Source organism: Hypanus sabinus, chromosome 12 (assembly GCF_030144855.1).
Source record: "Hypanus sabinus isolate sHypSab1 chromosome 12, sHypSab1.hap1, whole genome shotgun sequence".
NCBI classification, from domain to species: domain Eukaryota; kingdom Metazoa; phylum Chordata; class Chondrichthyes; order Myliobatiformes; family Dasyatidae; genus Hypanus; species Hypanus sabinus.
Window position 1 is genome coordinate 53,259,057 of NC_082717.1, and position 23,434 is coordinate 53,282,490.

The following is a 23,434-nucleotide window of genomic DNA, read 5'->3' on the forward strand; positions in this document are numbered from 1 at the left end:
AGCCTATTAGGTTCATATCAGATTTACATAGCTCTCCTGTTGAACCTGTCAATAATTTGATCGATCCTGTAGACCCACCTACATTAAAGAGTAAGTTTTAGTGAACAATTAATTAACCCACATCTCAGGGGGTTGAAGCACCCCAAAACCCATGCAGTTAAGAAGAGGACATGAAAACTTCTTACAGATCATATCCAAGGGCAGAGTCAAATCTACCTCCCTGAAACTGAGAGCTGAAGTTTACTAAATGCTGCTGCCACTGCAATGGCTCCCCAGAAGAGAGTGGAAGTGGAACATAAGCATTTATCCACACCATGTGCTTGCTTGCATCACCCTTTCTTTTCTATCCAGTTTTCATCCCCTTAAACTACTCTGCTTTAGCTACAAAAACTCTATAACATCACACTGTGCACTAACATTTCCTCATGTTCTCCAAAGTAAATAGTTTATATTTAATGTCTCACTTATGTACTTAGATCTTCCAATGATTCCGGCATTATCATGCTTTTCATCGTTAAATGTCATCGTAACGATCATTGCTCTGTGTAAGCATTCAAAATGTTTCTAAATACCTCGTACTTGCACTTTCTTATCCTTCTTATCCTGCAATGATGCTTCACTCCCCAATGAGCTCAATGCCTTTTATGCATGCTTTGAAAGGCAGAATAAAACTGCACCTGTGTGAATCCCCACAGCATCTGGGAACACTGTGATCTCTATCTCAGAGGCCATCAGAACATTTTTCAAGAGTATGAACATTTGTAAGGCATCACACCCCAATGGTGTACCTGGCAAGGGACAGAAAATCTGTGCTGAACAACTCAATGCAGTATTCAAGAGCATCTTCAACCTCAGAACTTCAGTGGGAAGCTTCCTCCTGCTGCAAAACTGCTCCCTCTACAACTGGGACCTAGACTACTTCATCAGGAGACCATAGTCTGTATCAATCAGTAATAACAGGTTTTCCTTACTCACAATCAACACAAGCACACCTGAAGGATGTGTGCTTATACTTGCGTAATTTATTTAATTGGGATCTCTTGATCCAGCACTAGGACTTACATGAAGATCTAATCAAAGTTTAAGTCACATTTATGCAGAAATAGAGAAAATTCTTTAGGGGTTCACAAACTTTTTACCACCATTGTATATACACATCACTTCTACCACAAGCTGTTTTTTGCAATTACTAGAAATCTTGTGGGGTGGGGGGGTGGGGGAGCCACTACATCTCGCAATTCATTCCAAACTGCATTTTTGTTCTATACTTTCCTTCATACATCTTTTGAAAACCAAATTTTTACCTTCATATGCATCTTCATCCACTTAACCAGTTTTGACAAAGTCTACATGTACTGCATTGACCGTATTTCCAATATTAGGGGTACCTTCAAAAGGACTCTATTAGGTTTATCAAATGTATTTTTTCCTGAAATCTCTTTTGGCTGTTTTATTTTATTTTGCAATATTCTCAGCCTTGGTCGGTAATTACCAGAACAGAAAACCAACAAAAAATAATTAGAATAGACTAACCATCTTTAGTCATATTTCTAGTGTTAATACCAAATGTTGAAATGATATACAAGGAAAGGTAAAGACAAATTACAATCAACTAGAATAAAGTTGTAACCTGACCTGAATCCTTTATGATGCAAATAAGGTGGAAGAGAGGTTGGAAGGAACATTTCAAAATAGCTGATTGCCTTCTGCATTGTGACATCAAAAGGACACATCAATGGCTGCCATTCATCTAACATCTCAGCTGTAGCATCATCTGGAAAATACCTAGCACAAGAAATTACTTCTGTGCACTGAACATAGTACTGTGTTCCAACTAATAACTCCAAACAATGTTTAAAAGCATACAAATATATACTGAACATAGTGCTGTGTTCCATCTAATAACTCCATACAAGGTTTAAAAGTATACAAATATATACTGCACAGAGGTTGGCACTACATCAAGCTTGTACAAAAAAACCTGGAGAAACTCAGCAGTCAGGCAGCATTTATGGAAAGGAATAAAGAGTGGATGTTTCAGGCCAAGATCTGACTGTACTGTTTTATGTTCTATGTACATTTGGTTAGCTTAATGATGCCCCTCAATATCTTTCACCACAAGCTTTGAAATGTAAGCTTTAAATAAAACAAACTAGTTTAACACTTTAGTTTAACTTCATGTTGTGGGGACCCACTTTGCAGCGCACTCGAACCGGCTCACAAAGTGGCGCGCGCTGGCATTGAGGCCGGTCGCTAAAAGGGCGCCAAGCCTGCTTCACCAGTAAGGGGAAAAGCCCGCGCGCGGGACGGGACTGTGAATACGCGCCCCCTACAGCATTCCCGCCCGGGGAGGGCAGGATCAGGAAGGCTTTAAAGCGAGGCCACAAAGTTGGAATAAATCTCCTTTGCAACTGCAGCTCACCGACTCCGTGTCGTTATTGCAGCGCTGCGTGTAGCACACCGCTACAATTGGTGACGCCGCATCTGTTCATGCAGTTTCGTTAAAACTGCCAAGCCTCTGGACACTGCGACCTCACTTATGGTTCCAGCAAGCAGAAGCCCAATTCCACATTCAGCAGATAACCTCGGATGCCACAAGTTACTACCATGTGGTGAGCTCCCTCGACCAGGAAACAGCGGCCCAGGTTGAGGAGTTCATACAATTGCCCCCAGCGGACAGCAAATACACAGAATTCAAAGCCTTGCTTATAAGGACTTTCGGACTCTCATGGCATGAGCGAGCTGCCCACTTACTGCACCTGGATGGTTTGGGAGACAAGCCGCCGTCGGCTTTGATGAAGGAGATACTCTCCCTGGCCGGGGTCATAAGCCCTGCCTCACGTTTGAGCAGGCATTCCTGGAGCAGCTGCCTGAGGACATACGCCTGCTGCTGTCCGACGCGGATTTCAGCGACCCCTGGAAGGTGGCAGCCCAGGTGGACATGCTGTGAAAAGACAGGAAGGAGAGTGGGGCGTTCTTCACACAGATCACCAGGCCACGCTCCAAGCAGCAAACCAGACCAGGCCCGGCTGCAGAGCCCGCTAACCCCAGAGGCAGGGGTGAGGAAGCCAACGAACAATGGTGCTTCTACCACCAGCGGTGGGGTGCAGAAGCCCACCGCTGTAGCTTGCCCTGCAAGTTCCCGGGAAACGCCAGGGCCAGCCGCCGCTGATGGCTACAGTGGCTGGCCATCAGGATAGCCTCCTGTATGTCTGGGACAAGCGGTCGGGATGCCGCTTTCTGGTCGACACCAGAGCCGAGATCAGCGACTTGCCTCCGATGAGTTACGACACCCGTAACAGGGCACCGGGTCCCCCCCGAGGGCCGTGAACGGCAGCACAGTAAGGACCTATGGCACCCGTACGGTGCGGCTACAGTTCGGCTCCAGCCAGTTCATGTGGGACTTCACACTGGCTGCCATAGCCCAACTGCTCCTGGGCGCAGATTTTTTGCGGGCTCACAGCCTACTGGTCGACCTGCAAGGGAAGAGACTGGTCCACACCGAGACCTTTCAAACATTCTCCCTGGGTGAAGCCCAATTGCCGGCCCCACACCTAAACTCCATCACACTGTCCGACAACGATTTCACCAGAGTCCTGGTGGATTTCCCATCGGTTCTGGCATCACAGTTCATGGCAGCCATGCCCAGACACGGCGTACAGCACCACATCCCAACACAGGGACCACCCCTCCACGGCCATGCTCGAAGGCTTGCCCCAGACAAGCTCCAACTTGCGAAGGAGGAGTTCAAGAGGATGGAGGAATTGGGGATCATACGGCGGTCCGACAGCCCATGGGCCTCTCCCCTGCACATGGTGCCCAAAGTGACAGGGGGCTGGAGACCATGCGGCGACTACCGCAGACTGAACGAGGCTACAACATCGGACCGCTACCCTATGCCGCACATTCAGGACCTTGCAGCAAACCTGCACGGCGCACGGATCTTCTCCAAGGTAGACCTCGTCTGGGGATACCATCAAATCCCAATGCATCCGGACGACGCCCCCAAAACGACACTCATCACTCCTTTCGGCCTTTTCAAGTTCCTCCACATGCCGTTCAGCCTAAAGAATGCCGCACAGACGTTTCAGCGGTTAATGGACGCGGTGGGACGCGACCTGGACTTTGCTTTCATCTATTTGGACGACATCCTCATAGCCAGCAGCAGTCATCAGGAGCATCTGTCCCACCTCCGTCACTCTATGCCCGGCTGGGTGAATACTGCCTGACAATCAACCCGGCCAAATGCCAGTTCCGGCTCGACACCCTGGGCCACAGGATTACTAAAAACGGGGCAATCCCTCTGCCCGCTAAGGTAGATGCGGTCCGCCATTTCCCCCAACCCAATACAATCAAAGGCCTTCAGGAATGCGTGGGTATGGTAAATTTCTACCACTGCTTCCTCCCTTCAGCTGCCCAAATCATGCGCCCCCTGTTCGCCCTGATGCCGGGTAAGGGCAAGGACATTACCTGGGACGAGGAGTCCGCCGCTGCTTTCATTAAAACCAAAGAAGCGTTGGCAAACACCACGATGCTAGTGCACCCCAGAACAGACGTCCCTACCGCCATCACAGTGGACACATCTAACACGGCAGTCGGTGGGGTACTGGAGCAGCTCATCGCAGGTCGCTGGCAACCCCTGGCGTTTTTCAGCAAACACCTACGATCCCCCCAGCTCAAATACAGTGCTTTCGACCGGGAACTGTTGGCGCTATACCTGGCAATCCGGCATTTCAGGTACTTCTTGGAAGGTAGGCCCTTCACCACGTTCACGGACCACAAACCGCTTACCTTCACGTTCACAAAGGCATCCGACCCCTGTTCGCCCCGCCAGCAGCGACATCTGTCCTACATCTCCATATGCACGACAGATGTCCAGCATGTCTCGGGAAAGGACAATGTCGTGGCGGACGCCCTCTCCCGCCCTAACATCCAAGCCCTGTCCCAGGGGTTAGACTATGAAGCACTGGCGGAGGCGCAGCAGGCAGACGAGGAGATCCCTAGTTACAGGACTGCAGTCTCTGGTTTGCAGCTCCAGGACCTCCCCGTAGGCCCAGGTGAAAGGACCCTACTCTATGACGTTGCCACCAGCCAACCCCGTCCCATCGTGCCGGCAGCCTGGCAGCGGCGCATTTTCAACTCCATTTGCAACTTAGCGCACCCCTCCATCAGGACAACCGTCCGGATGGTAGCCAACAGGTTCGTTTGGCACGGACTCCGCAAGCAGGTCAGTGAATGGGCCAAAACGTGCATGCACTGCCAAACAGCCAAGGTGCAGCGGTACACCAAAGCCCTGCCGCAGCAGTTCCACCCCACCCGCCGGCGTTTCAACCACATTCATGTGGATATCGTGGGCCCCCTGCCAGTGTCGTGAGGAGTGTGGCACCTCCTGACTATTGTGGACCGGTTCACAAGATGGCCAGAGGCGGTCCCGCTCACCGACACCACATCCGAATCTTGCGCCTGGGCACTGATCACCACCTGGGTGTCCCGCTTTGGTGTACCGGCCCATATTACCTCCGACAGAGGTGCCCAGTTCACCTCCAGCCTTGGGTAGCTATGGCCAGCCTTTTGGGGACACAGCTGCACCACACAACTGCCTACCACCCACAGTCGAACGGACTAGTGGAGCGTTTCCACTGTCACCTGAAGTCGGCTCTCATGGCCCGTCTCAAAAGGCCTAACTGGGTGGACGAGCTTCCCTGGGTCCTGCTCGGAATCCGCATGGCGCCCAAGAAGATCTGCACACCTCATCGGCCGGTTGGTGTACGGCGCACCAGGGGAGTTCATACCAGCCCCAAGGGGGCAAGAGGAAGAACCCGCAGCAGTCCTGGGCAGACTACGCGAGAGGCTCAGTAACCCGGCCCCCATACCTACTTCGCAGTGTGGGCAGAACCCAACCTGCGTACCCAAAGACCTGCAAAACTGTAAGTTCGTTTTTATACAACGGGGCGGACATCGGGCACCGCTACAGCGGCCCTATGAGGGGCCGTTTATGGTAATCAGAAACAACGGGTCCACATTCGTACTGGACATTGGGGGCAAAGAGGAGGTTTTCACAGTGCACTGACTCAAACCAGCCCATGTGGATGTGGCGCAGCCAGTCGAGATTCAGGCACCGCAGCGCAGAGGCAGACCTCCCAAACAGAGTCCGACCCAGACTGTGGACATTGGGGGGGTGTATCGCCAGTTCTGGGGGGAGGGGGGCAGGTTATGTGGCGACCCACTTCCCAGCACACTCGAACCGGCTCACAAAGCGGCGCGCGCTGGCATTGAGGCTGGTCGCAAAAAGGGCGCCAAGCCTGCTTCACCAGCAAGGAGAAAAGCCCACGCGCGGGATGGGACTGTGAATACGCGCCCCCTAAAGCATTCCCGCCTGGGGAGGGCGGGATCAGGAAGGCTTTAAAGCGAGGCCGCGAAGTTTGAATAAATCTCTTTTGCAACTGGAGCTCACCAACTGCGTGTCGTTATTGCAGTGCTGCGTGTAGCACACCGCTACAATGTCATATAGAATATAAATAATTCTTATTCAAGTCATTGTAATTTTTGTTTAGGAGTTAATTGACTTATTACTTAAATTAAAAATGATCTCTGGTTTAATGTCAACATTCTTGACTCGTTTTTGGACAAGCATCAGCTTGCCAAACTGAAAGCTCAAGCTTCCTTATAATATCAAGAACTTCTGCACTATTGAGAGTTCAGGCATATTTTAACTGTAATCATTACCAGATTTAAAAATGAAGTTGTGCATAAACCATATTCCCAGATGCACACACACGCAATCTGAAACCAGAAGCTGCAAACAAATCAATATTGGGATACAAATTAAAATAGTAACTAGTGCCTCTCATGGAACAACACAATCATACTAAATAATGGATTGTCAAGTCACTAACATAAGGTGTTTCAAGTGTTGGTAACCTCCGCTTCAAGGCAGTTTAGATAATGGATTCTTGCCTTTACGGATTCCACAAAACAATACTAAAAAGAAAACAAACTATGCAATAAAAATTTGCTCCTACATAAAATAAAATAAACAAACATTTTAAAACTTGCATTCTTGATGCATGCAGATGGCATGACTTCAAGTTCCAGTAAATTGTAGTGCAGACCATTTTTGAGGAATGCAGCCCCCTTCCCAACCATAAAGTGGAGGTCAGCTGTACTGCTCAGCTTCTCCTCTGGATAGTAAACAGAGTAATAAATCCACTTGTCACATAATAAGTCAAACTGTTCTTAGGCATATTACCCAGACAGTTTCAGACTAAACCTTCCCTTCTCCAAGTATTTTCTTTCATTCTATATGTGAATGGTGATAACTATAAGATCTTGGTTCTTTGCTCAGGTTCACCCATCAAAAGAACTTCTCAAAGCAACATGGCCATTAATTTGTTAAATCATATTAATAATCCAATTAATTCACTCCTCAAAATTTATAAAAAAAAATACAAGCCATTTTTATCAATCCTTCCTCATAAAACATGCCTTCAATCCATGGCAATTTCCAATATCTGATATGTCCTCTCCACAGTTTACTCCCTTCACCTGAATGTAGTACTTTGAATGGTATTGACCACAACCACTATTTGGAATTCCAATCCACTGGAAAGGGATTTTCATCTTTCTAATTCCTATTTATACTGCTTCACCAGATATTAATGGCATATATGTCTGTGCCCAAATCTCTCTGCTCCTCTCCATACAGTAGTCCATCATTAAGAAAATGTTCAAATCTGTTTTTCCTTGATCCAGACATCGCAACAATGAACTTCATCATCCAGAGAATCTCTCTTCTACTAAGTTGGTGTATCTTTAACCCAAGAAACTTACTACTACATTTACACAGAGCATGTTCTAAACTAGTGACATTTTTTTTTAAAAAAAAAGGAAAATCCATATCAGGGTAAAATAATAAGCCACATCCCATTATCAGAATCTGAAAACCTTGTGCCATGTCGTAACTTCCTAACTAATTACAGCCTACGCCATGGAACTACATCCAATTCCATGTGCTCATTTTTAATTTTCTTATGTGGACTTCACCAAACCTTCAACAACCATAAATACAGACCACATAATATGCCAGTGATCTTAAATAGTTGAGCTTCGGTCTTTCCTTCTCAGAGTCTGCCTTTTTAGGTTTAAAATCTATTTAAGTTCTTAATCCCTCTGAAGATGAAAATAAATTATCGCAACTTCCTTGCATACTTATGTTGAACTGATATACCTTTATTGCTATACAAGTTGAATTAACTTTAAACATTAAAGATTGAATAAGTTAAATTTTAACAGCTAATTTATTATTAACACCTGCCACAAGACAAGCAATAAACGAACAGCCAACATACCGAGAAAATAAGGGTCTGACTAAATTATCGCCACCTTCCACACCAGTTTATCAAATGATGATAATCCCATTCTCATCATCAAATAGAGCTGAATGCCTGAACAACTCCATCCTCAACTCCTAAATAACCACAGTAGCCAATAAAGGAAGCTCAAAGTCAAGAAGAATATAATTATTTTAAATCCAAAATGATAATGACTTAACTAAATATCCAATAATGTAATGAATTACACTTCTGTTAATCCAGGAACTCTATTGATTACTGTTTCCATTGGATGAATCTTCATATAAGCCTAACATCACTACCAATTATTGCTAAAACTGTCCTATAATTTTAAATAAGTTACTTATAAATTAGGCAAAAGCCACCAGGTCAGCTTTATGGAAACTGTTAAACTTTGAAGTGTAATATAGTACATAGAACAAAGTAAACATGATCTCATTGTTATCTGCTATTCTATGAAGAAGATCTTCATAGGATAGAGGAAATCCAAAAACCAAAAGACACTTGAACATCCTTGAGATATCTTACATCAATGTTGCCAGTACTTACGGTCGACAACACTTCACCAACGTCTTCAGCAGATTTTCTATGGAACTAAAGGGGGAGAAAAGCCAATTTTACAAATTACCATCAGAAATATTATAAACAGTGGAAATAATCTAGAAATATGGTGCGTATGAAGACTGAAACACTTAAGACATTGCCTAGCACATGCAGAGCTGAATTTGTAATGTTCACACAAAGCCAATCAAGAAAATTAATACCACACATCAACTTCAAAAATTTATTTTACTCTTTAGGTCTATTTATAGTTTAAAGAAAGATGAAATGTAAATATACTGGAATTAAATCCTGATAGCAACTTGAAAATACTATGTGTTTATGTTGTTTATTTTTAAAAAATCGCACTCCCCAACTTGATCTTCAGAAACAAAGCATCATAACTGAAACAAAGCTACTTAACTCGGTAAAGCAAGATTTCTAATCTTTAACAGCTAGAAATCATAAATGTGGGCAGTACTCAAGCGCAAATTGCTCCCTGCATTCTAGGCTGAAACCTACTGAACAATGCAACAAAAAACAATTGTATTATAATTCACTAATTCATCTCACAGAAGGAAATCCCTTTTGAATAATTAATACTGTTGTAATCCTGAATGAGTTCTTCTATATAGAATTTTTTTCTTTATTCCTGCTCTTTATAATTTGATATTTTACAATCTTTTTTGTTTGTCAGCAAAACGCCACTATATCATTAGTAATGCATTTAAGACATTTACACAAATCGTCCCACACAGTCTCAAAAGGGAAATGTCATTGCAGTGCGACATTCTCAATAGTGGTGTAATACTACCATTCCATTTTTAATAAAATAATGAACAGGAAAAAGATGCATTTTTAGTAAAAACAATACATCTGTGTGATGAGCTCCACATTTAAAAAAACATGCATTATTGATCGGGCAAATGTATAAACATTCTTACCACCTATGCAAAATACTAAGCACACACGATTTAGAAGACAAGCCTTGTCGGAACGAACTGAATAATAAAGAGAAATACATCAAACAGGGCATAGAAATAAAGAAAGGTATGAGCAATACTGCTGAATAAACAGTTGAAAAAAGTGATGTTCAACAAGAGTTGAAAGCAGCCATTCACATGTTTGTGGTGCTTATATAACAAGTTGCAACTCATCCCTCATGAGTTTTTTTTGACTTAGAGTCAAGGTTGATTGATGAAGGTAGGGCTGTAGATGTCGTCTACATGGATTTTAGTAAGGTATTTGATGAGGTTCCTCATGGGAGGCTCATTCAGAAGATTAAGATGCATGGGATACATGGTGAATTACCTGTCAGGATTCAAAACTAGCTTGTCCAGTGATAGAGGGTGGCAGTCGAAGGGACTTATTCTAGCTGGAGGTTTGTCATGAATAGTGTTCCACAAGTATCTGAACAAGAACCTCTGCAGTTGTGATGTACATAAATGACCTAGATCAAAATGTAGATGGGTGGGTAGTAAGTTTGCAGATGATATAAAGATTGGTGTTGTTGTGGATAGTGTAGAAGACTGGAAACAAATACAGCAGGATATAGATCAGTTGCAGATATAGGCAAAGAAATGGCAGATGGAGTTTAACCTTGCCACATGTGAAAAGTTGCACATTGATAGGTTAACTGTGAAGAGACAGTACATTGTTAAGGGCAAAATTCTTAACACGGTTGATGAGCAAAGGGATCTTGGGATCCAAGTTCATAACTTCCTGAAAGTGACAACACAGGTTGATTAAATAGTTAACTCGTCATATGGCATGCTTGCCTTTATTAGTTGAGACATTGAGTTCAAAACTCAGGAAGTTATGTTGCAGCTTTATAAAACTCTAGTTAGGCCACACCTGGAGTATTACACACAATTCTAGTCACCCCATTACAGAAAGGGTGTCGAGGTTTTGGATAGGGTTCAGAAGAGGTTTACCAGATGCTGCCTGGATTAGAGGGCATATGCTGTAACAAAAGGTTGGACGAACTTGGTTTGAGTTCACTGAAGTGGTATAGTCTTCTGAAAGATCTGATAGTTTTCTAAGATTATGGGAAGCATTGATAGAGTAGACAGACAGCATCTTTATACCAGGGTTGAAATGCTTAATAACAGAAGGCATGCAATTAAGGAGACAAGGGATAAGCTCAAAGTAGATGTGAGGAGCAAGTTTTTATTATACAGTGACTGGTGGGTGTCCGGAATTCGCTGCCTGGGTCGGTAGCAGAGGCAGATACATTAGGGACACTTAAGCGATGTTTATATAGGCACATCAATGTGAGGAAAATGGAAGGATATGGACATTGTGTAGGCAGAAGGTATTATTTTAGTTAGCCATTTGATTACTAATTTAAATGGTATGGCACAACATTGTAGACCAAAAGGCCCATTCTTGTGCTGTACTGTTCTATGTTCTATCCCAGTTAATGTATTTTTGCAAGTACATTTGAGATGGTTTCAACAACAATGCTCCCACAACACCATTGAGAATGCATCGCACTGTATGTCAACAGATGCAAATAATGAGACAAAGTTACAGCTTTCAAATGAAAGATTAAGCAGATTTTTTTTTAAATGCTGCATCAAAGTATCTTGAAAATTGTTTGCCAAATATCAAGAAAATTATTCAGTAACATTAAATATCAAATAATAATTAAAGTTCAATTATTTAGCTGCTAACTGGCAACATCAGTTAGTTGCCTTTCAAGATTGCAGATTGCCTTTCATGCTGTTCAGTGGTTCTTATTCAGGTGAAGAAATATGTTTTCTCCTGTTACTGCATGTTGTTGGGAGTATCTGAACATAACAGCACTTGGATATTAATCAAATGTCCAGACCCTAACAAGCATATAATTTTTCTATGCCGAACTGTATAAGAATATTAAAGTTTAAGACTATTCTCCAAAATACATCAATCCATATCCACAGCATAATTATGATAATCTCAATACATGATTTATATTTCATATACTACAGTGTAATTTTCAATCAGTCACAATTATTACAAGCAATTGGTTGCAAGGATCAAATGTCATGAAACATTTACCATTTCCCAGGTCAACTGCAAAGATGCTGCTTGCAGATTAAAAGCAAAGGCAACTTTCAGTAATTCTGTGCACGTTTCCAATCTTATTATCATACAGTACTTACACTTCACTTTGACATTGATCACTTATCTATTTTGATATTAGGCACCAGTAAGTTTTATAAAATTTGATTTTGTACATTATTAAATAAGTCAGATAGCATTTCTCCCAACATGGAAGAATAACAAGTGACAGAGTGACAGGATCACACCGACTTCAAAATGAAATTCAGCTTTTTGAGGTAAACAAGCTTAAATAAATGAAAATTTGTATGTTTATAAATTGTTTGTATCCTTCCATTCTCCATTTTTCATCAATGACAGAAGTCTTGGCTACTGTAGAAAACTACTTACAGCCTGGCATAGACAAAATGTATATATTTAAGCTCTGGACAAAACAGATCAACATGAGAGCCAATCCAAAAACTTGGAAAGGTAACAACTGATGTTGACAGTTAACAGCTAAACAACAAATATGAAGGAACACAAATGACTCACTTCTAATTCAGTAATATCTCAGACATGCAAAAGAGATATACAGTACTTACTTTGGAAACCAATTTAACCCAAGGTGCTCTGTCTTGGAGTACAAAATTCTTTCTACTGTTACATACAATGGTCTCCATGGCAACTGTAAATCCTCTCTTGATAAGAGTTCTTTCTTCCTGGTAATAATTTTTTTTAAAAATTAAAAAGTTACAACACTTAAATGAAATAGAATAAAAATACTAGGAATAAATATACTTATAGGTAGAGTTAAGAAATTGCAAGGGTAAAATACCCTGATGTATTTACAGGAGTCCAAATGGTAGCCAAGAAGTGGGGACAAATTACAAAAACAGAAAGAAAAGGCACGAGAAAAGGGCAATGTTGCAATGGTCAAGGGGGATTTCAATATATAGGTAGATTGGGAAAACGTCAGGTTGGTGCTGGATCCCAAGAGAAATAATTTGTAGAATGTCTTTAAGATGGCGCTTTTTTTTTTAAAAAGAGCAGCTTGTGGTCGAGTCCAATGGGGAAAAAACATTCTGGATTGAATGTTGTGTAATGAGCCAGACTTGATTAGAGAGGTTAAGGTACAGGAACCCTAAAAGACAATTATCATCATATGATAGAATTCACACTGCATTTGGGGAGGGAGAAGCTAAAACTCAGATGTATCAGTATTGCAGTGGAGTAAAAGGAAATTACAGAGGCATGAGAGAGGAGGGGGCCAACATTGATTGGAAGGGGATATGAGCAGGGATGCCGACAGAACAGCAACGGCTACAGATTCTGGGAGTAATTCGGAAGGTATATCCCAAAGAGAGGATAAGGCAAACATGGCCAACAAAGGAAGTCAAAGACATCATAAACAAAAAACAGGCAAATAAAATAGCAAAAATTAGTGGAAAGTTAGGGGATTGGGAAGCTTTAAAAAACCAACAGAAGGCAACTAAAAAGCAATAAGGAGAGAAAAGATGAAATATGAAGATAAGCTAGCCAATAATATCAAAGAGGATACCATGGAAAAAGACTCTGGAGAGGTAGTAGTGGAGATGAAGAAACGAGGGACGAACTTAGTAAGTATTGTGTGGAAGACACCAGCCAGTATGGCAGAAATTTGGGTGTGTCAGGGTGTAGAAGTGAACACAGTCGCTATCACTAAGGAGGTGGTGTTTGGAAAGCTGAAAGCTCGAAAGACAGATGAGCCACTTGGACCAGATGGACTATACCCCAGGTCATTGAAATAGTTAGCTGAAGAGTCTATGGAGGCATTAGTAATGATCTTTCAAAAATCACTAGATTCTGCAATGGTTCCGGAGAATTGGAAAATCAGAAATGTCACTACATTCATTAAGGGAGACTAAAGAGAAGAAACTATCGCCCAGTTAGCCTGACTAGGAAAGATGTTAGGGAACATATTGAAGTCAATTATTAAGGATGAGGTTTCAGGGTACTTGGAAACACATGATAGCCAGAGTGTGGTAAATCTGAAGAAATCATTGCAACTGATGGCTGTTGAGGCCAAATCATTGGGTATATTTAAAGCAAAGGTTGATAGGTTCAAATTAGTAAGACAGCAAAGATTACAGGGATCAGGCAAGAGATTAGGGTTGAGTTGGATTATAAATCAGTCAAGATGGAATGGCAGAGCAGATTCAATGGGCCCAAGGCCTAATTCTGTTCATATGTCTTGTGGTCTTATGGTCTAAATTCAAACAGTATGTTTTCCCTACATCCAAGTCTGTTTATAAAATAAATCTGATTCAAAGTTAACCGTATTATTGCACTTATAATATTCAAGGTAATCTTCTTTAAAACACCAAGTTTGAAGTTTAAAGTTAAGAATTACTCATGGTTAGTCACAGCTGGTTGCAATGTATCTTAAAGGAATTTACTCTGAACTTACTTGAGCAAATTTATTAACAATCGAGTGAATCCTTGCATCATGCTGATCTCAAGTTCCGGCATGATAACTAATTCATATAGCAACTTAACAAATATTACATGATCTTCTTTGCTGAACTTCCTCCCATACAGTCGGATATATCTGAAAAGCAAAACAAAAATAAGATGCATATTATCAAACTTTATCAGTTTCCTGGAAATTTTAAGTAATTCAAAACCTTATAGTCAGAACATTTTTTGAACACAATGTAGCAGCAACCTATAAGAGAAATGACTTGAGGTCGAGTTTATTAAGCTGAAATAAAATTTTTTAAAATCAGAGGTGTGCAAAAAGACCAAGTTAGAGAAACAAAACCTCAAGGATCAGGGCTGCTTGAGAGAGATATGTAAGCAAACTAAAGACAAGGAACATTATTTTAAAAATCAGGCCATTGCTAAACCACAAAATAATGTAGTGATACGCGAGTTGAGATACTGGGGGGTGACTGGATTATGATAGAGGTCTTTAAGAGCATGGAAGGTGGTTTGCACACAGAGTCATAGAAAAGTACAGCGCAGAAACGGGCCACTCAGCCCATCTATTCATGCCGAACCATTTCAACTGCCTGCTCCCATCGACCTGACCGGGACCACAGTCCTCCATGTGCTACCATCCACGCACTTATCCAAACTTCTCTTAAATGCTGAAATCAAGCTCACGTTCCACCTGCACTGGCATCTCATTCAACACTAACAACCCTCTGACTGAAGAAGTTTCCCCTCGTGTTCCCCTTAAACTTTTCACTTTTCACCCATAACACATGACTTATAGTTTTAGTTTCACCCAATCTCAGTGGAAAAAGCCTGCTTGCATTTACCCTAGCTACACCCTTCATAATTTTGTATGCCTCTATCAAATCTCCTCTCAATCTTCTATGTTCCAAGGAATAAAGCCCTAACTGTTCAATCTTTCCTTAAAACTCATATCTTCCAGTCCTGGCAACACGCTTGTAAATTTTCTCTGCATACTTTCATCCTTATTTGTATCTTTCCTGTAAGTAGTTGAGTGACCAAATCTGCACTAAATACTCCAAATTAGGCCTCACCTACATTTATACAACTTTAACAACATGTTCCATCTTCTGTAGTAAATACTTTGATTTATGAAGGCCAATCTGCCAAAAGCTTTCTTTACAACCCTGTCCACCTGTGACACCACTTTCAATGAATAATGGACCTGCAATCCCAGATCCATTTATTCCATAGCACTCTTCAGTGCCCTACCATTCACTGTCTAACACCTACCCTGGCTGGTCCGACCAAAATGCAACACTCACACTTACCTGCATTAAATTCCATCTGCCACTTTTCCAACTGGTCCAGATCCCACTGCAACCTCTGATAGTCTTCCTCGCAGTCCATTACACCCTCAATCTTGGTGTCATCCACAAATTTGATGATCCAATTTACCACATGATCATCCAGATCGTTAATATAGATGATATAATATAGCAACAGGTCCATCCCCGATTCCTGTGGCACTCCACTAGTCACAGGCCTCCAGTCAGAGAGACAACTATCTGGTACCACTCTCTGGCTTTTCCCACAAAGCCAGAGTCTAATCCAATTTACTACCTCATTTTGAATACCAAGTGACTGAACCTTTTTGACCAAACCCATTTGAGCTGGACCAGAAAGAGAGGATATTCAAAAACAGATATTTCTAAAAGCTAGAAAAATTTACTTTCTAACATTAGCTATTTATGTATTTAACCAGAGTGCAATTAACAACATTGAAATTAACAGCAAGATACCACAATGAACATGAGGGAATAATATAGATGCCTTTCCGAAGAAACTAGGTTAACATGTGGGAGAGAAATAAATAAAGGACATGTTTAAAGATTGGAAAGAAAGCATAAGACAACACATGGATCAAAAACATTTACTGAGACCAACAGGACAAATGCACTTTAAGTGTAACTTTAAGTGACAGCAAACAAATCAATTCAGTATTTCTACATAGTTTTAGGTTTGGCATGTATAATATTTCACACCCAACTTATCTGAAGATACATCCAACCTCTCAAGAGGAAATTTTATTTCTAAAGTAATTAAAAGAAACTCAATTGAAGGAAAACAAAATCATACACAGAGGACTGGTAAATAACAAAAGAACAGCGCATATAGTATATGGATATCTACTTCTTAACCCATGACAGCAAAAGTTTTGAAATGTCTCACCCACTGGTTAATTCCTGGGATGAAAACATTAACAAAGAATGTACCTATATTCATTGGAATACAAAGAAATGAAAAAGCAATCTTATTGAAACAAAAGATTCTGGGGAGGACTGACACTGGTGGGTGGAGATTAAGAGTATCCATCAACTTACTAGGTATCTGAAGTCGTAAAGAACATAGCTTCAGATGAATAGGTGTCCATTTAAGAAGCCTCAAGGTAATGTTGCAGCTCTATAAAACCCAGGTTAAACCACACTTGCAGTACTGCATTCAGTTCTGGTCCCCTCAGTATAGGAAGGATGTGGAAGCTTTAGAGAAGGTGCAGAAGAGATTTACCAGGATGCTGCCTGGATTAGAGAACATGCCTTATGAGAAAGGGTGAGCGAACTAGAGCTTTCCTCTTTGCAGCAAAGGAGAATGACAGGAACCATGAGAAAATCTGCAGATGCGATGCTGGAAATCCAAGCAACAACCACAAAACGCTGGAAAAAAGTAAAGTTGATGATTCGGGCCAAGACCCTTCATCAAGACTGGAGAAAGAAAGATGAGTAAAGGAGACAAGGAGGAAAAAAAAGAGGTGGACAGAGGGGAGAAAGAAACACATGGTGATAGCTGAAATGGGGGGTGGGGTGAAGTAAAGATCTTGGAAATTAATTGGTGGAAGGGATAAAGTGCTTGAGAAGAGGGAACCTGATGAAATGACAGAAGGCCATGGCACAGAGAAGGAGGAGCACCACCAAAAGGAGGTGATGTGCAGGTAAGGAGATAAAGGTGAGAGGGGGAAATGGGAATGGGGAATGGTGGGGGGGGGGAGGGGGAGAGCAATACCAAAAGTTTGAGAAATCTGTGTACATACCATCAGGTTGGAGGCTATCCAAACGGAATGTAAGGGGTTGCCATGGAACAGTAGAGGCCATGGAATGACATGTCAGAAGGAGAATGTGAAGTGGAATTAAAATGGGCAGCCACCAGGAGGTCCTGCTTTTTCTAGTGGACAATGCATAGGTGCTCGGCAAAGCAGTCTCCAAACCTACAATCAGGTCTCACCAATATACAGAAAGCCACACCAGGGACACCTGATATAGTAGGTGACCTCAATAGACTCACAGGTGAAGTGGTGCCTCACCTGGAAGGACTGTTTGGGGCTCTGAATGGTAGCACAGGAACTGACCCCAACAGACCTGATAGAGGTATTTAAGGCAATAGGAGCCATAGGTGAATGGAGACCCAGAGACTTTCCACCAGGGTAGTAATGGCTGATATGAGATAGCATACATCATCATGGGCCAAAGGGTCTGTACTGTTATGTGTTCTATAGTGCTTAAGAGTATTGTGTACAGTTCTAGTTGTCACACTATAGGAAAGATGTGATTACGCTACAGAGGGTGAAAAAAATTCACAAAAACATTGCTGGGACTGAATACCTAAGTGAGACAGGATTGGCTTGGACTGAATGAAGGAAGCCAAGGGATGGCCTCAGAGGTTTAGAAAATCACAAGGGTCTCATATAAAGTGGATGATCATTATATTTTTCCCAGGGTAGGGTAGTCTAAAATTAGAAGAAATACATTTACGAAAGCGGAAAGATTTAGAAGTGATCTGATAGGCAAGATTTTCCACATGAAGGGTGGTGAGAATTTGGAATGAGCTCCCAGAGGAGATAGTAGAGGTGCGAACTATTACAATATTTAAAAGACATTTGAGTAGGTTCATAGATAGGAACGGTTTAGAGCAGAGTTTCCCAACTGTGCCTTGGAGCCTTACCATTATTTGAGGGGTCTATGGACCCCAGGCTGAGAACCCTTAGTTTACAGGCTAGGTAAACAAGACTAGCTCAGGAGGGTATTGTTTGGCAGAAGGGCCTGTTTCTATGTTGCTTAACTCCATGAACTAACACGAGGGGGCATAGCTTTAAGGTGCTTGGTAATAGGCACTGAAAGGACGGCAGGGGTAAGTTTTCACACAGAGAGTAGTGGGTACATAGAATGCACTGCCAATGGAGGTGGTGGAAGAGGATACAATGGATTCTTTTAAAAGCCTCTTAGATAGGTACATGGAGCTTAGAAAAATAGAGGGCAATGCGCTAGGGAAATTCTAGGCAGTATCTAGAGTACTAACTCCTGCCTCAGCAACGACCGAAACCCATTGTAATTTTCCCATCGCCGCAATTGGTCAACGGCAGATGCAATCTCAATGGCTCTTCACACGGCCTTAAACCATCTGGACAATACAAACACCTATGTCAGGATGCTGTTCATCGACTACAGCTCCGCATAACACCATCATTCCCACAATTCTGATTGAGAAGTTACAAGGTCTGGGCCTCTGTACTTCCTTCTGCAATTGGATCCTCGACTTCCTAACTGGAAGACCACAATCTTTGCACATTGGTGATAATATCTTCTCCTCACTGACAATCAACATTGGTACACCTCAGGGTGTGTGCTTAGCCCACTGCTCTACTCTCGCTATACCCATGACTCTGTGACTAGACATAGCACAAATACCATCAAATACCATGCTGATGATACAACCATCTTCAGTAGGATCTTAGATGGAGACGAGAGGGCGAACAGGAGCAAGATACGCCAACCAGTGCAGTGGTGTCACAGCAACAACCTTGCACCCAATGTCAGTAAGACAAAAGAGCTGATTGTGGACTTCAGGAAGTGTAAGACAAGGGAACATACCAATCCTCAGAGGGATTAGAAGTGGAGAGTACGGGCAGTTTCAAGTTCCTGGGTGTCAAAATCTCTGAGGACCTAACCTGGTCTCAATATATTGATGCAGCTATAAAGAAGGCAAGACAGCGACTATACTTCATTAGGAGTTTGAAGAGATTTGGTATGTCAACAAATACACTCAAAAACTTCTATAGATATACCATGGAGAACATTCTGACAGGCTGCATCACTGTCTACTGCTACTGCACAGCACTGAAGCTGCAGAGGGTTGGCTCCATCTTGGTTACTAGCCTACAAAATACCCAGGACATCTTCAAGGAACAGTGTCTCAGAAAGGCAGCATCCATTATTAAGGATTCACAGCACACAGGGCAAGCCCTTTTCTCACTGTTACCATCAGGTAAGAGGTACAGAAGCCTGAAGGCACACACTCAGTGATTCAGAAACAGCTTCTTTCCCCCTGCCATCCAATTCCTAAATGGACATTGAACCCCTGAACACTACCTCACTTTTTTATATTATTCCTGTTTTTTGCAAGAGTTTTAATCTATTCAATATACGTACAGCATACTGTAATTGATGTATTTATTTTCCTTCGTCTATATTACATATTGCATTGAGCTGCTGCTAAGTTAACAAATGTCACGACACGCCAGTGACAATAAACCTGATTCTGATGTTACATGGTCAGCACAACATTGTGAGCCGAAGAGCCTGTGACGTGCTGTAAATTTCTAAGTTCTATGTATAACTAGCTAAACTACAATGATATTACTCACAGTTTTGTGCACCTAACTACTGTCAGCCACTGAAATAAATGCTTCAATCATGGAAGCAGTTATTTTATGATTCTACAAACAAACTCTAATTTTTTTTATATATTCATACCATAGGCTGAAAGCACCAAAATGACTAGGAACAAGTTAATAAAGCTAAATGCATCGTTCTATTGCATGAACAGTCAACCAAGACAGGAGTTACAAAAGCAAAATGCCCTGGACCCATAGAATTCTGAAAAGCAAATTATAAGTGCTCAGCAGGTCAGCAAACATTTGTGCAGAAAGAAAGAGTTATTGTTTTCGATTGATAATGGCAGCAAAAAAAGTTTTAAAACAATTTCAGACACAAGCTCATCACAAAATCACGTGTGATACATGTGAGTAAAGTTCAAACTGTCAAAAATGCAAGTGAATTATAATCATAATTATAATCAATTATAATTAATTATAATCAAATAAGTTCCAAATGTCAGCATGGACTCTGTGGGGCTAAAGGGCCTTTATCCATCTGCAATGCTTTGGAAATTACAAGAAAGTTACAGAAATTGAGACATTAAACAGGGAGTAGTGTGTGCTATCAGTTGCCAAATTTATACACATAGAAATTCATCACTAATTTTATTGAAGAGAATCCCAGCTATAATTTATTAACTACTGTTAACTAAATAATAAGTAAACTAAAATATTAATCAGGTTGGCACTCAATCCAAGCAAGGAAATTTGTAGATGCCTACGACATGGCTTTTTATAGCAGCTTGTGGTTGAGCCCACTACAGGAGTGGCAATTCTGGATTGGGTGTTAAGTAATGACCCAGATTTTAATAAGAAGCTTAAGGTAAAGGAACTCAGTGATCATAAACCCTGACATTTGAGGAAGAGGAGATAAAAAAAATCGAATATATCACTATTACAGCAGAGTAAGGGAACTGCAGAAGCATGAGAGAGAAGCTGGGCAAAGTTGATTAAAATAGGGCATAAGCAGGAATATGGCAGAACAGCAATAGCTGAAGTTTCTGGGAGCAATTTGAAAGTAGAAAGATACATCCCAAAAATTAAGTATTTTTCTAAAGGGAGAATGAGGTAACTATGGCTGAAATGGGAAGTCAAAAAACAGCATAAAAGCAAAAGAAAGGCCATATAAAATAGCCAAAATTTGTGGAAAGGTGGAGGATTGGGAAGCTTTTAATAACCAATAAACAGCAACTAAAAAGCCATAAAGAGGGAAAAGATGAATTATTAAGGTAAGCTAGCAAATAAGAGAGAATAAGATTTTACTGAGATATAAAGATTCAAAGAGATGAGAGAGGATATCATACAATTTGAAGATGACACAGCGACAGGGGACAAAGAAATGGTGGACAAACCGAATAACTATTTTGCATCAGTCTTCACTGTGGAAGACACTAACAGAACGCAGAAATTTGAGAGTGTTGGGTTCAGAAGTGAATGTAGTTGCTATTAATAAGAGTAAGATGCTTGCAGGCTGAAAATTCTTAAGGTAAATAAATTATCTTGATCAGATGGACTATACCCCAGCAACACAACAAAATGCTGGTGGAACACAGCAGGCCAGACAGCTTCTATAGGAAGAAGTACAATCTACGTTTCGGACCGAGACTCTTCGTCAAGACTAACTGAAAGAAGAGATATGAAGAGATTTGAAAGTGGGGGATGAAGCTAAGAGTTGGAAAGGTGATTGGCAAAAGGGGTACACAGCCAGAGAAGGGAAAGGATCATGGGATAGGAAGCCTAGGGAGAAAAAAAGGGGGAGGGGAGCACCAGAGGAAGATGAAGAACAGGCAAGGAGTGATTGTGAGAGGGACAGAGAGAGAAAAGAAAAAAGGGGGGGAATAAATAAATAGATAAATAAAGGATGGGGTAAGAAGGGGAGGAGGGGCATTAACATAAGTTAGAGAAATCAATGTTCATGCCATCAGGTTTAAGACTACCCAGACGGAATATAACGTGTTGTTCCTCCAACCGGAGGGTGGCTTCATCTTGACAGGAGAGAAGGCCATGGATAGACATATCAGAATGGGAATGGGATGTGTGGTCACTGGGAGATCCTGTTTTCTCCGGCGGACAGAGTGCAGGTGTTCAGCGAAACAGTCTCTCAGTCTGCGTCGGGTCTCACCAATATATAAAAGGCCGCACCGGGAACACCGGACGCAGTATACCACAACAGCCAACTCACAGGTGAAGTGTCGCCTCACCTGGAAGGACTGTCTGGGGCCCTGAATGGTGGTGAGGGAGGAAGTGTGAGGGTGGGTGTAGCACTTGTCCTGCCTGCTTTTCTCCCTCTGGTGCTCCCCTCCACCTCTCTTTCTCCCTAGGCCTCCTGTCCCATGATCTTTTCCCTTCTCCAGCTGTGTATCCCTTTTGCCAATCAACTTACCAGCTCTTTCACCAGCATTTTGTGTTGCTTGAATTTCCAGCACTGCAGATTTCCTCATGTTTGCGGACTACACCCCAGGTTCAAAAAGAGGCAGGTGAAGAGATTATGGAAGCATTAGTAATGGTTTCAGGAGAATGGAAAAATACAAATGTTACTCCAGTCTTTAAGAAGGGAGGGAAGCAGAAGAAAGGAAATTATAGACCAGTTAGCCTGACTTAAATGGTTGGGAAGATTTTGGAGTCCATTATTAAAGATGAGGTTTTGGGATAGATGACAAAACAGGCCAAAGTCAGCATGGCTTCCTCAGGGGATATCTTGCCTGACAAATCTGTTGGAATTCTTTGAGGAAATAACAGGCAGGGTAGACAAAGGATAGTCTGTAGATGTTGCTTAATTAAATTTCCAGAAGAGCTTTGACAAGGTGCCACACATGAGTCCACTTACCAAGATTGGAGCCCAAGGTATTGTAGGCAAGCTACCTGCATGACTGGCAGGAGACAGAGTGGGAACAAAGGGGGGCTTTCTGGTTAGCTGCCGGTTTATTACAGGAAAGTTACTGGCATGACTAGTGCATTGACTGATTGGTAGAAAACGGTAACTGGGAATAAAAAGAGCCTTTTCTGGTTGGCTACCAGTGACAAGTGGTGTTCTGCAGGGATTAGTGCTGGGACTGCTTCTTTTAATGCTGAATATCAATGATTTACGTTATGGAATAGATGGCTTTGTTGCCAAGTTTGCAGATGATACCAAGATTGGTGGAGTAGCAGGTAGCACTGAGGAAACAGGAAGGCTGCAGAAGGACTTAGACAGATTAGGAGAATGGGCAAGGGGGTGGCAAATGAAATACAAAGTTAGAAAATGCATGGTCATGCACTTTGGTAGTAGAAATAAATGTGCAGACTATTTTATGAACAGGGAGAAAATCCAAAAATTTGAGATGCAAAGGGACTTGGGAGTCCTTGTGCAGAACACCTAAAGGTTAACTTGAAG

At 42.0% G+C, this 23,434-nt stretch overlaps 1 protein-coding gene across 3 annotated transcripts in view; it reads right to left on the bottom strand.

Annotated features, from left to right (window-relative positions):
- LOC132402877 (proteasome activator complex subunit 4-like) overlaps positions 1–23,434 on the bottom strand; it is a 130,775-nt gene that overhangs the window by 101,465 nt on the left and 5,876 nt on the right. For 2 of the 3 annotated variants that reach the window (XR_009515117.1, XM_059985924.1), the window contains exons 2-6: positions 14,365–14,505; positions 12,521–12,637; positions 9,836–9,892; positions 8,901–8,945; positions 1,636–1,785 (exon numbers count right to left, since the gene is read on the bottom strand). Coding sequence is in view for 2 of the 3 variants with exons in the window: in XM_059985924.1 (XP_059841907.1) it covers positions 1,636–1,785; positions 8,901–8,945; positions 9,836–9,892; positions 12,521–12,637; positions 14,365–14,505 (510 nt within the window). In the remaining variant the exon portion in view is untranslated. The remainder of the gene's footprint in view (positions 1–1,635; positions 1,786–8,900; positions 8,946–9,835; positions 9,893–12,520; positions 12,638–14,364; positions 14,506–23,434) is intronic. The other variant, XM_059985925.1, reaches the window with a different exon arrangement.